This window comes from Bos javanicus, chromosome 7 (genome assembly GCF_032452875.1).
Source record: "Bos javanicus breed banteng chromosome 7, ARS-OSU_banteng_1.0, whole genome shotgun sequence".
Taxonomy (NCBI): domain Eukaryota; kingdom Metazoa; phylum Chordata; class Mammalia; order Artiodactyla; family Bovidae; genus Bos; species Bos javanicus.
Window position 1 is genome coordinate 11,767,471 of NC_083874.1, and position 13,730 is coordinate 11,781,200.

Consider the following 13,730-nt stretch of genomic DNA (forward strand, 5'->3'; position numbering starts at 1 on the left):
ATCTTTCAGCATTTTTAAGGTCTAGGAACTCAAAACAGAAAGGGTTGTTTCTTTTTTTTTTTCTTTTTTAATTTGGGGGCTGCCTTTCCCCTTCCCCCCAGGAAAGACTTGCTTTTTTTTTTTTTTTTTAATAAAAATTGTTTTAATGGGCCGAGCGCACTGCTTTTGCAAGATGCCAGCCTGACCCGGACCCCGGAGGGGATTTGAAGCTTCCACTGCGTCCCGGGGGGAGTCCTTTGCAAATCCTTCGAGTCTTAAAGGGGGTGTGCGTTTTTTTTTTTTTAACTGCTTTCCCCCCCTCCCTTTTTTTTTTTCCGGAGTGGGTGGATTGGGGATTGCCTGGATTCCTTCCTCGGTTATTTTTTGCCTCGCTTCTCTCTCCCCTCCCCCCTTCCCCGGCCCCCGCGCCCCGCCCCCGCACCCTCCTCCAGCCCCTCCTTCTCCGGGGTCAGCCAGGAAGATGTCCCGAGCTGCTGCTATCCCCGGCTGGGGCCGGGCAGCCGCCTTGTGAGCCCCCGACCCGAGGCGCCGAGCCGCCGCCGCCCGATGGGCTGGGCCGTGGAGCGTCTCCGCAGTCGCAGCTCCGGCCGCCGTCTTCACAGCATCGGCGGCGGCGGCGGCGCCTTCCGCATCGTTCGCCGCAGCGTAACCCGGAGCCCTTTGCTCTTTGCAGAATGGCCCGCTTCGGAGACGAGATGCCGGCCCGCTACGGGGGAGGAGGCTCCGGGGCAGCCGCCGGGGTGGTCGTGGGCGCCGGAGGCGGGCGAGGAGCCGGGGGCAGCCGGCAGGGCGGGCAGCCCGGGGCGCAAAGGATGTACAAGCAGTCAATGGCGCAGAGAGCGCGGACCATGGCCCTCTACAACCCCATCCCCGTCCGACAGAACTGCCTCACGGTCAACCGGTCTCTATTCCTCTTCAGCGAGGACAACGTGGTGAGAAAATACGCCAAAAAGATCACCGAATGGCCATATCCTTTGCCCCGAACCCCCGGCAGCTGCGCCTCCCCCTCCTCCCTCCGCTTCCCCTCTTCCAGGCTGGGAGAGAGACCCGGGGGTTGATGGGAGGTGGTGGGGGGGGGTCTTCCAGGGGGTGGGAGAGGGGGCACCAGGGAAGAGTGCGGAGCGTCTCTCCACCCCGATCTGGGTTGAGCTACTGTGCAGGCTTGGGGTTGGGGGGTGCCAGGGGGAGTGGATTCCTTCTAAGGACCGATTTCGGAAGGAGGGCTGGGCCCTGGGGGTCGTACAGGGGCCTTTAGAGCCAGTTCCGGGTGGGTCAGAGTTCTCCGGAATGAGCATGGACCCGGCCAGGGCCTGGGTGCTCTGGCCGGGGCAGGGGAAGGACCGGGGCGGGGGAAGGCCTTGGCTGGGTTTCCCTAGCCGCCCCTCACCAGAGTCCACGGTTATCTCTAGAGCCGGGCCCAGTCTCAGCTCTCAGGCCTCTCCACCTCTGCTGGCCCCGAGGTTGGGGGCCGCCCTCTCAAGGAGGGGACCTAGGGGCTCCCAGGGCCAAGAGCCAGTATGAGAGCATATGGCCTTCATACGGAGGGGCCAGCACTGGCCAGAATGAATATTCCCTAGTGGGCCGCTGGCTGGGAAGGGATGAGGGGCATTTATTCTCCCCCATGTCTGCAGGTTCCATTGCCTTCTGCCACTGATTAGGGATCTCATCATCTTTCGGGGTGTAGGATACATCCCAGTTTGCCCCATCTGGGGCCCTGACCTGAAAGACCCAGGATGGGCCACTTCCATAAGAAAGACAGGACAAGAGAAAATGAGGTGCCAGGTCCTTCCTGGGGTGCCGTGTCAGGCCTTGGCTTGGAATCGGCTTCTTCCACCCTAGAGACCCAGGAGGGGACACCAGGAGAGTCAGCCTCCATGTGGACATCTCGGGCAGGTAAATGCCTTTTTTTTTTTTTTTAAATTAAAGCTCCAGAGGAAGAAGGTGGAGTCCAGATTTCCCTCTGTGGAGATGCTATTAAAATGCAGATCCCCCCGTGTTTCTTTAAATTCGTGCCTGCTTGAAATAAACCTTGAGGAGGGCTTAACATCTGTTGAGATGTAGGCAGGCAAGGATGGGTAATTAGTCGGGCTTTCTAGCAGTTATCTAAGCATGACCCAGATTCCAAGTCGGGGGAATGCACCCTGCTCCCCAGGCTGGCCGGACACCGTGCCGTGCCCAAGTGTGCCGCTCCTCGGCTGAGTTCCAACTGGCTGCCCTCAGTGTAAAAATGAACAGGACTGGCTGGGTCCCTGGGCTTCACTGATGAGCCCCCCATCCTCTTTGCATATGGTTTTGACTGTTATACACCCTACAAGGCTGAGCCCTGGGTGGTCCTGGGGTTGCTTATTGGAGGAACATGTTGGCTGGTGGATCCACTTTGAGCAGGATTTGGGCTTCTGGGCGCCGAAACTGCAACAGAGGGCTCTGAGCTTTTGGAGTGTGTGTGAACAGTCTACTTGGAGGGTGGTGAAAATTCAGAGGTTCAGCGGCTGTCTTTTGGGAGGGGTGTACCACTAATCATGATGTCATTTTGATGGGTGCCCCAGGCAGGAGCCAGGTCTTTGCCTCCCAAGTTTCAACCTTGTGATGATCTGTTGAAATGGTCCGGCGTCTTGTATTCACTCTGCCTGTCTCCTCTCAATCCCTGGAGGAGTAGGAGGGCACAGAGAATGGCAAGATGTCAGTGTGTGCAGGATCAGATAAGTCGGAGGTGCCCAGGAAGGATTCACTGGGCTGACAGGTTTCCGGGTTGAAAATGGCTTTAGATTGCCTTCCGGAGCCTGTATTTAGAGTCTTCTAAGAGGAAAGGAAGAAGGTGGGAGTCCAAATGTGTCCTTAGCTCACCCCAGTCCAGCTTGAATCCTGCAGATCAGAGGACTGTTGGGGAGGGGATGGCAACAGTCCTTTGGAAGGAGGAATCTTAAAAGAGAGATGCAGGTGACCTGGGAGCATTCGGTCCTTGAGAGGTTTTCTCTGGCTTTCATGCTCTCAGGAGCTTCGTGATGAGTTTGTGCATTTTGCTGTTTGCTGTCAGTTTCTGTTCACTCTCTGGGCCTGAGGCAGCAAACACATTATACAGTCCCACTCTCAAAGGGTCAAAGGGGAGAGCTCTCCACTCCCCTAATCTGTCCCCAAGCAGAATCATCCAGGACTGAGCTTTCTGGGGAGGAGCGGGGGGAAGGAGAGAGGATGAGAGGGGAGGGGACAGAGAGATGGGGGCTGGGTAAGGAAATCTGGGCCAGTGCAAAGAGACGGGATGTATGGAAACACGGAGGAGTCAGGGTACCGGGGCAGAACATTGACTTGAGTATCCAAATATTTCTGCCATTCAAAAATGTGTTTAAGTACTTATTTAGAACTTTAAAAGTAATGACTTACATATATGTATATATTTCCCTGTGTTTATATAGAGAGAGGAAAGTACCCAAGTCAAGTCCAGCTTAGTAAGTGAACATTCATGCCATTAGCATCTGGGCCAAGGAAAAGAAAGTGACCAGCTCCCCAAAAGTCCCCTCCTGCCCCCTTCCAGTTAATCCCCCTACAAGGGTTACCGCTACCCCGACTTCTGACCCCATGGGTTCATTTGGACTCCTTTTAAGCCTCCTGGAAATGGAGTCAGAGGCTGTGTTCCTCTGTGTCTGGCTTTTTTTTTTCCCCGCTCAACAATCTGTCTGTGAGATGGATCCATGTCACTTCAGGTCATTGTTGGTTTTCCTTCTCAACACTGTGTGCTACTTTATTGTTGACTCTCTGCAGTGTAGCTCTCCGTTCTATGGTTGAGGGCCATTTGAGTAATTTCCAGACTGTGGTGCTGGGATCATTCTTGTGTGTGTCTTTGGTGGAACTTTGTGGGGAAGGCGTTTCTCTTTGAGTTTGTACCTAATAGCGGATGACGTGTACTTGGAAGTAGCATTTACTGAGGGTCGCAGGTGAGTGGGCAAAGCAGATTTCTCACTGTCATGTGAAGGAGGAGTCATTACGCATCCCATGAACTTGGCTGTGGGCTCCTAGGGCCTAAGCGTTACCTCCACATGCAAATTCCAGCATGGTACGCTGGCGGAGGGTGCAACCTTGCATTCTCCATGCTCACGGGCACTTTGCCACTGTGATCCACCACCCCGCCCCAAGCTCCATTTCCGCACCCCACTGTCCTCGGCAGCTTCAGCTTGAAGCCAGCAGATTTAAAGAGATTCTCAGGAATTTCATTTTTCTCTTCCTAAGTCAGAAAACCCACATGGAAATCTTTGATGTTCGGGTTTCCATTGGTTTCCTTCACTCTCGAAGGAGTCCAGTCAGCAGAGCTGTCTGGACCACACACCTGGGTTCCGTGTTCTCGTGGATGGGAAGGCTGATTTAAATATGGCTGTGACGGGCTCTGATGATGACTTCTAAAGAGCTCAAATCTGTCAGCTCAATAAGGCGCATCTGTCAACCTTCCTCAAGCCCCCATTTAATGCCACTCACTCCTGACGCTCTTCCCGGCGCCAGTGTGAATGTCATCTTCCTCCAGCCCTGCTGATGCCAGCAGATCGTCCCCTGAGCACTGTGTAGGAATGTGGGCCATGGCAAGAGCCGCAGACTCTGGTCTCTGTCTTATCCTGCTCCTTCTCCTGAAGCACATGCAGGATCCCAGGTTTTCACCCTTTATTTTCGGGAATCTCAGTGAGAAACCCAGAGTGCCCTCACATCAGATGCCCACTTTTTTTTTTTTTAATAAAAAACTCTCTAAAGAGGAATGTTCTGTATCGGAAGCAGACGTCGACGCCCTGGGAGATGTTGGAGCATATTATCAGAGCCTTGGCCCACTCAGAAAAGTAGATTGTGCTAGAAGGGCAAGGGAGAATGGCTATCTGATTCTTCTCCTAGATCAGTGTGGCAGATATTTCCAGAAGAGCAAAACTCTGTGGAGTAGATATTAGTGTGACTTTTCCCTTAGGATTTTTTTTTCCCCTCCACAATCCCCAAATGCTGACAAATAAAAGATCAGCTCATTGAGGAGTTAAAAACCTACCTGGAGCTGACCCCAATGTCTACTCTTAATTTACGGTCTTCATTGATCCTACTTGGTGTGCATTTTGGGCTTCCCAGATGGTGCTAGTGGTAAAGAACCCACCTGCCAATGCAGGAGGCATGGAGGTGCAGATTCACTCCCTGGATTGGGAAGATCCCTTGGAGGAAGATATGGCAACCCACTCCAGTATTCTTGCCTAGAGAATCCCATGGGCAGAGGAGCCTGGCAGGCTTCAGTCCATAGGGTTGAAAAGAGTTGGACATGACTGAAGCGACTTAGCGTGGTGTGCATTTTGGTATATTTTACTGAAGAAATGGTAGGTATGCTTGATTCTGGGGTGCTGCTCCAGCCATCCCACTGCAAGTGTTATTTATATACATTGTAGTACTTTCTAGACTTAACTGAGTGTGAGGATTGCCTTGTTAAAATGGTGAGTTTTGTCTAGCAAGTTTGGAGTGGGGTTTGAAGTCAGATGGGGCTTCCCAGGTGACTCAATGGTAAAGAACTCACCTGCCAGTACAGGAGACATAAGAGACGTGGGTTCCATCCCTGGGTCAGGAAGATTCCCCTGGAGGAGGGCATGACAACCCACTCCAGTATTCTCACCTGGAGAATCCCATGGACGGAGGAGCCTGGTGGGCTACAGTCCATGGGGTCACAGAGTCAGACACAACTGTAGCAACTTAGCACGCACGCTGGAGTCAGACAGGCTACCATTGCACCATAAAGTCACTGGGGTGGGGTCTTTTCTAACAAGCCTCCAGGGATTGACCATGCTGTTTGTCCACAAGTTATAGTTGGAGTATCCAGGTCACATCATAGATGCATCCTTTTTTTTTTTCTTTTTCTCAAAAACCGGGTTTATTGAAGTATTCAATATGAATTACTTCCAGTGAAATTCACCCTTTTAAGCATACAGTTCTGAGTTTTGACAGATGCATGCAGTCATGTAGCCAACACCAGAATCAAAATAGGGAATAATTTCATCAACCTAGACTATCCCCTGGTCCTCTCTGAGTCAGCATCCCACTATGCAAGCCCTGATCTTTTTTCCATCCTTATTGCTGTTGTCTAGTCACAAAGTTGTGTCCGACTCTTTTCGACCCCATGGACTGTAGACCACCAGGTTCTTCTGTCCATGGGATTTCCTAGGCAAGTATACTGGAGTGGGTTGCCATTTCCTTCTCCAGAGGATCTTCTCAATCCAGGGATCGCGGCTTCTGCATTGGCAGGCGAATTCTTTACCACTGAGCTATCTGAGAAGACTCTTTATATCCTTATAGTTTTGCCTTTTTTAGGAGGTCATGTAAATAGAATCAGACAGTACGCAGCCTTTGAGATTCACTCATGTTGTTGTGTGTATCATTTATTCATTCTTTTGAGTGCTGAGTTGTATTCCATGGGATGGTTGGAGCAGAGTGCATTCTTCCATTTCCCAGGACATTTTGGGTGTTTCCAGTTTGGGCGATTATGAATAGAGCTGCTACAAACATTGGTGGATGGGTTTTAGTGGGAACATTTGGGAATGTACATTTTATTTCTCAGATAAATACCCAGGAGTAGGTTTGCTGCGTTATGTGGTAAGAATGTGTTTAGCTTTGTAAGAGAATGCCAAACTGTTTTCCAAAGTGGTTGTGCCATTTTGCATTCCCATCCTGTGATCCCTTTAAAAGCAGCGTGTTCTAAGCTCCAAAGTGCGTCTGGCCTCAAGGGTTTAGCATAAAGGGTTGTGGATGTGTGGAGAGTAGCAGAAGTGATAGCAGTAAGTGCCAGTCGGAGAAATTAGAAGGGGTGAGGATGTCATATGAAGCTATGTGCCTGCTCTGGTTTGAAGTCTAGCAATGGAGTGGGATCTCCAGTGTGGCAGAAGAAGGTCTCTGATGGAGAGGGGTGCTTTGGTTTGGTGCCTCGGCAATAAAAAGTCGACCTCTGAGGCTGTGAGACCTTTTCCCACCACCCTTTTCCCCACTGCCACCCCAGCACATTTGGCACAAAGTAGGTACTCCATAAATGTTTGTCCAATGAATGACAAAAATGTCCCTCTTTACCCATTTTCCAAATTATAGGGATCTGATTCACCTGTGTACCCATGTTTTAGGTTTTCAGTGGGTTTTAGGTTCGGATGGTGGGATGATGAGAGGCATGTGTATACATGAGGTTAATAGACCAAAGAAGATCTCTGAAGTGTTAGTGCTAGAGAAATCGGGGAGCAGTGGCCCCTTGAGAGTGGAGTCTTCCCCTGGGGCTTTTGAGGGGACATGTGTTGGGTTGTTGTTTGGTAGCTAAGTCATGTCTGACTCTTTGTGACCCCGTGGACTGTAGCACGCCAGACTTCCCTGTCCTGTACTATCTCTCGGAGTTTGCTCGAATTCATGTCCACTCAGTCAGTGAGGCCGTCCAGCCATCTCATCCTCTGCCACCCCCTTCTCCTCTTGCCCTCAATCTTTCCCAGCATCAGAGTCTTTTCCAGTGAGTTGGCTCTTCACTTCAGGTGGCCAAAGTATCGGCGCTTCAGCATCAGTCCCTTTCCAGTGAATATTCAGGCTTGATTTCTGTTGGGTACCTGGAGCTTATGGACACCCCGCCCCATTGCTCGCCCAGTAGCAAGCACACACATGCACTCCTTCAACAGTGGAAGGCACCGCTAGGAAGGTGGAATCAGTCCAGAGATATGGGGTCTATCGTTCATCCTGAAACCCCAGTTTATACATTTCCAGGGATGCTAACTCAACTCCTCATAAAAGGATGCAGGTGGTACCGTGAAATATAACAGAGGTGAGGGAGAGCACTGTGAGCTTTAGGTCAGCCAGGCCTGGGTTCAGATGACTCACGAGCGGCCTTGAGCATCAGAGCCTCAGTTTCCTCATGCAGTTGATGAGGATATTGCTTCTGAGTTCATGTTCCTGGGCAGACTCTCGAGAGGTCACAGGGGATCAGGCATGAGAAATGCTCAGCCCAGTTTCCTGTTACGGAGAAAGCTCCAAAATGCATGAACCATCACATTGGAGAGTACTTTCTTCTCCTTACGTTCTATTTTGGAAACGTTGTTGAGAAACCAGGCTCTCTGGGTAGGAGTGGGAGAGAAGGGCCCCTCTGTTGACTGGCTGGTTTGGATTTATTAATCTGAGCGTGCACCCTTTTCTTTTAAATTGAAATACAGTTGATTTACAGTGTTGTTAGTTTCAGATATACAGCTTAAAGCTTTAAGATTCAGTTATGCATATGTATTTTTTTTCAGAGTCTTTTCCCTTATAGATTATTATAAACTATTGAATACAGTTCCCTGGGCTGTACAGCAGGTCCTTGCTGTTTGCCTATTTTTTATATAGTGAACTGTTTATCTCAATCCCAAAGCCTTAATTTATCCCTCCCCTCCCCCTTTCCCCTTTGGAAGCCCATTTGCATTCTCCTTTCTCTCTGGAAGCTTTAAGTTGGGGGTGGGGAGGAGAAATACATGGCCACTTGACCTATTTTTCTATTCTCTTTGGTCTGAGGTAAAATTGTCTTCCTCTCCCTTGGTTCCTTCCTTTGTGGGTGACAAGGTGAGGGAGTTTCAAAGTGTATAATTAGCTTCCCTGCCCCGCCCCTTCTCCTTCTTCTGAGCCAAAGGGTCCGACGCAGGATGGAGACCGCAGGCCTAGGACAGTTGCTGTGGCCGTCCTGGGCGACTCCTGAGAGTTGAGCAGTAGACCCCTGCTCAGCTTTGCAGTTAGATTACATCCCCTTCCCTTCCCCAACAGTTTCTGTCTTTCTTCTTTCTCCCTTCTCCCTCACTTCCTGGGAGCATAGAGGAAGACAAGGAACATTCCAGGAGAGGAATCCAGGTGTTCAAAAACCACCGGGCGTTAGTCCTTGTCTGGGTAGGTTGACCAGATGTCCCTGTTTGCCTGGCCCTGTCCTGGTTTTAATATCTTGAAAAGCCCAGCAGTTTGGGGCTAACAAGGACTTTGGTGGCCCTACTGTTGAGTTTTTCTTTTTAACTGGAGGGTAATTGCATTGCAGTGTTGCGCTGGTTTCTGCTGGACAACAATGTGAATCAGCTATAGGTATACATATATCCCCTCCTTCCTGAGCCTCCCACCCACCCTCGCATCCCAGCCCTCTAGGTCATCGAAGAGCACCAAGCTGAGCTCCCTGTGCTATTCAGCTGCTTCCGGCTCGCTATCGATCTACTAGTGAATTCTTAACACCCCAGGGATGTAGGGAGCCAGAGATGGTGCCAGTGCCCAGGAAAGATGAAGATAAGTAACTTTTTTTCCTCTGAAAAGCTGAGACTTTATCTTGGAATGAATTGTGCTTTTGGAAGCTACTTATTTAAGGCAGCTAATGCGAGAGAGATCCCAGCTCTGAAGCGCGAAATTCCAGAGTTAAATACGGATCAAGTTTTGTCGTCTCTCTTGGGTCAGAGGCGGCTTTATCTTCTTTTCAGCTTGGGAACATTCTTGGGTCTTCCTATAAGGTGTTCTTTACTCAGGTTGGACCTGGAACTCGGGTATTAGCAGCCCTTCCCCCAACAACACTATTTAAGAGGCCCACCCCGCCCCCTCCATGGAGCAATGAAGGAAAACGCAATTTCATCGCCCACCTGCCAGTAAATAATATTCATGCTGTTAAGTTCTGTTCTCATTTTAGGTCTGTGCGTAAAGTATTATATAATTTTAAACCAATTTTAAAGTATTTTTATACAAGCGTTTGCAGGAGGGCGAAGTCTGATCTTAAGAATAAAACCGACAGATTCGTCTTAAACGAGACTTGGGTACAGACCTAGAACTTGTTCTGTGAGGGGGTTACCCAGTTTCTTACCTTCCAGAACTTGCTATATCCTTTTTTAAAACTTTTTTCTAAAATTAAACTTTTCATTTGATCCTGGAGTATAGCTGATTAACAATGTTGTGATAGTTTCAGGAGAACAGCAAAGGGGCTCAGCCATCCATATACATGTATCCATTCTCCCTTAAACTCTTCTCCCATCCAGGCTGCCACATAACCTTGAAGAGAGTGCCCTGTGCTGTACAGTAGGTCCTTGTTGGTTATCCATTTAATTTTAATTAACAAAAATTTTTTTTGGCAAGGGGATTTTCTTTATTTGAAGAGGCACTCTTGGTTTGTTTGTTTGTTTTAAAAAGACTTCTTATTTTGTATTGGGATATTTCCCTGTCTTATAAAAATAGGTCCTTGTTGGTTATCCATTTTAAATATAGCAGTGTGTACATGTCCATCCCAAGCTCCCTAACTGTCCCTTCTCCCCATCCTTCCCCCGCCCCCTGCCATTAACCATAAGTTTGGAGAACCTGTTGTGTTTTTTTATTCCATTAACCTTTATCATTTCCTTTATTAGTAATAATGGGCATGGGAACCTCTGCTGATCCTCACTTGCTGCTATGAAATGTTTGTGGTGTCCATGGAGGGATGTGCTTGTTTGAGTAATAAGCACCAGGGTTGGAGGCTAAAAGGAGAAGAGGTTGGGAGGGAAGGTGATACTGGTGGAGGTGAAGCAAAGGGTTTGGGAATAGGTGGCTCCGGTTGTGCATCTTAGCTCCAACTCCCAGTAGCTGTGCCTCAGTCTCTTCATCTGTAAAATGGGCATAATAGTCCTACAACCGGGACATCATGAGAGGATTAAAAGATACATGAAAGCATGTGGTGGATATGATTATTTTGTAAAAAGCATCAGAATGGGGGAGAGTATCAGAATGGATACTGTAGATCCATGATTGCCAGGGCTAGGTCTGTTGTGGTCACCACTCTGGCCCTGTGCTTGGCACCTACAGTAGCTGAATACGTGACTCTGGGATGTTTTCTTGCACCTTATTTGAACAGTGACTTGCTTTAATCCTGTTCTGGGTTCACAACACATTCTGAATATTGTCTCTCCTTTCGTTTGTTTTTCCTTATTTATTTTAATACCATATGGAAACACACTGATGGATCCACTACCTGAGTAAAGAACTGGAACAGTGGCTCCCAAAGTGTGGTCCCCAGGCCTGCAGCGTCAGCAGCACCTGTTGCAGGGCCGAGATGCTTACCCCTGGGCCCACACCACTATGTCCTGGGGGGCTGTTGAAGCACAGGTGGTTGGGCTTTGCCCCCAGAGTTTCCGATTCAAAAGGTTTCGGGTGGAACCCGAGAATTTTCATTTCTAGCAAGTTCCCGGGAGCTGCTGATCCTGCTGGTTTGGGGATCCCTCTGAACTAGAACATGCTCAGTAATTTACTTCTACCTATAGCCTCTGACCCTGCCTTGGCTTCCCGCCCCTCCCCCACTCACTCCCCCAAAGGCAACACTCTCTCTTGGATTGGGTGTCTAATTTTATTTATTTATTCATTTATTTACTTAGGCTGTGGTGGGTCTTCATTACTGCGTGGGCTCTCTCTAGTTTCAGGGAGCGGGGGCTGCGCTCTGATTGTGGAGTGCAGGCTCCTCATTGTGGTGGCTTCTCTTGCCTTGGAGCTCGGGCTCTAGGGCACGCGGGCTTCAGTAGCTCTGGTTCCCAGGCTCTGGAGCACAAGCTCAGTAGTTAGACGCATGGGCTTAGTTGCTCTGCACAACGTGTGGAATCTTCCCAGACCAGGGATCGAACCCATGTCTCTGGCACTGGCAAGCGGCTTGTTTACCACTGAGCCACCAGGGAAGCCCCTGGATTGGGTGTGTCTTATTCCCTTTCTTTCTTTTTAAAGATGTTTTATCACACATTTACATATGCCTTAACTCTAATGTTTTACTTTCGTGGTTTCTGAGCCTTTTTAGCCTTCTGGAACTTGCCCTTGCTTTTTTCACTCAATTGTATGTTTCTAAGATTCATCTCTCTTATTTGAGTGTAGCTGGAGGTCATTTATTTTTCTCCGTATAATATTATATTCTGCGATGATACAACAATTTATCCACCTTCCTGGATGATGGACATTTGGGATGTTTCCAGGTTTCTTGTTTTTTTTTGCTATTATGAACAGTGCTGCAGTACTGAATAAATAATTTTGGAATGAATGAATTCAAGGTGTTAATTTTAGTCTGTGTACTTGGGAATGTCGCTTCAGCTAGAATCAGCTGAGATTCATCAGCATTTATGGAACACCAGCCATCTGACAGGCACTGGCTAAGCCATTTCACAGTCTACCCATCCTTCTCTCTAAGGGCTGGGTCAGCCAGACAGCCTCTGTTCTTCCTTGTCTTCTGAAAGTCAACCTGTGTCTTAGGCATTGGCAATTGCTGTTAGTAGAGGAGTATCAGGGCTGATTTGAGAGCATGGACTCTGGAGCCAGGGGAATGGGGTTCCGATACTAACTCTTGCTAGTCGCTAGCTGTGTGACCTTGCTCAAGTCATTTAAGTTATTCTATGCCTCAGTTTCCCAGTTTGTCTAAAGGGGGTTCTAATAGCACCTATCTGGGAAGATCAAATTAGTTAATACATGTTACGCTTAGAAAATAGTGCCTGGAACTTAGCGCTATATGTGTTTATATATGGATGAATGGAACAATGGATCGATGAGAGGGAAGAAAGAAGGATGGGCTTATTTGAGTGGCCTTTCTGACCCAATGCTTGGAATAGTGCATGACACATAGTAGGTGCTATGTGAAAGTGAAAGTGTTCGTCGCTCAGTCGTGTCTGACTCTTTGCAACCCCATCAACTGTAGCCTGGCAGGCTCCTCTGTCCGTGGAATTCTCTAGGCAAGAATACCGGAGTGGGTTGCCATTCTCTTCTCCAAGGGATTTTCCCAACCCAGGGATCAAACCTAGGTTTCCTGCATTTCAGGCAGATTTGTTACCACTTGAGCCACCAGGAAAGTCCTACGTGCTGCATAGTATTAGTTATTATTCTGCCTTTGCTTGCCAAGGCTCTTAATCCCCTTGATCTCTGTTATTCTTTGGTATCTATCTTGAGACTCCATCTTCCTGGATTATCAACTGAACCGCCATTGCTCCAGTGTAGAATTCAAGGGGAAAACAATCAGGGGGGTCATGTTATCAATATTTGTAGATACTAGAATTCCATGATTCTAAGGCCCAGGCAAATTTTTTCTCATCTCAGCAATCCTTGTCTATATCCCTGATCAACTTCCTCTCCCATTCCCTATACCCCACTGCCAGGCTCTTTCCAGTCTGCTTACAACTTCCCCTTCTTCTAACCATACCCTGCTTTTTAAGTGTACCATCTTTGAAGACATCAGAGACTTCAATCCAGTGAGAATAGGCCAGCTTCTGTGCAGGTCTTATAAGGACTTGGAGCATTTGGGTCTTGCACAAATTAGAATAGTCAAAATTTTTTGGAAGAGTTGTTAGAATGTAGAATTTTAACAATTTGGCCTGTTCCTAATCACAACAGAGTCTAAAGTTTAGGATCATTGATGAATATTTGTGATTTAGAGGGGAGAAGTATCTTATGCAGATGAGTGGATAGTTGGATAGATTTGTGGATGGTTGGACAGATGGACAAATAGGTGAATGGGTTAGATGGAATGAAGGAGGGCAGGATGGATTGATGAGACAAAGAAAATATGAATGATACTGGATGGATGGGTTATAAGTGGGTGGGTAAGTAGATTGATGGGTGATAAGGAGATGGGTGGTGGACAGATGGATGAATGAATGAGTGATGAAGGAAAGAAAGGATGAATGGGCAAATATATGAGTGGATAATAGATGGCAGGTGACTGGACTGAAGAGTAAAAAGATGAATGGATGGATGAATAGATGGATGGAAATGGATGGATGGGTGGGTGG

At 48.4% G+C, this 13,730-nt stretch overlaps 1 protein-coding gene across 1 annotated transcript in view; it reads left to right on the top strand.

Moving 5' to 3' along the window:
- The first annotated feature begins 441 nt into the window (after positions 1-441).
- CACNA1A (calcium voltage-gated channel subunit alpha1 A) overlaps positions 442-13,730 on the top strand; it is a 253,586-nt gene continuing 240,297 nt past the window's right edge. Inside the window, exon 1 of the mRNA XM_061421929.1 lies at positions 442-967. Within this exon, the coding sequence (XP_061277913.1) occupies positions 675-967 (293 nt within the window). The 5' untranslated portion in view covers positions 442-674. The remainder of the gene's footprint in view (positions 968-13,730) is intronic.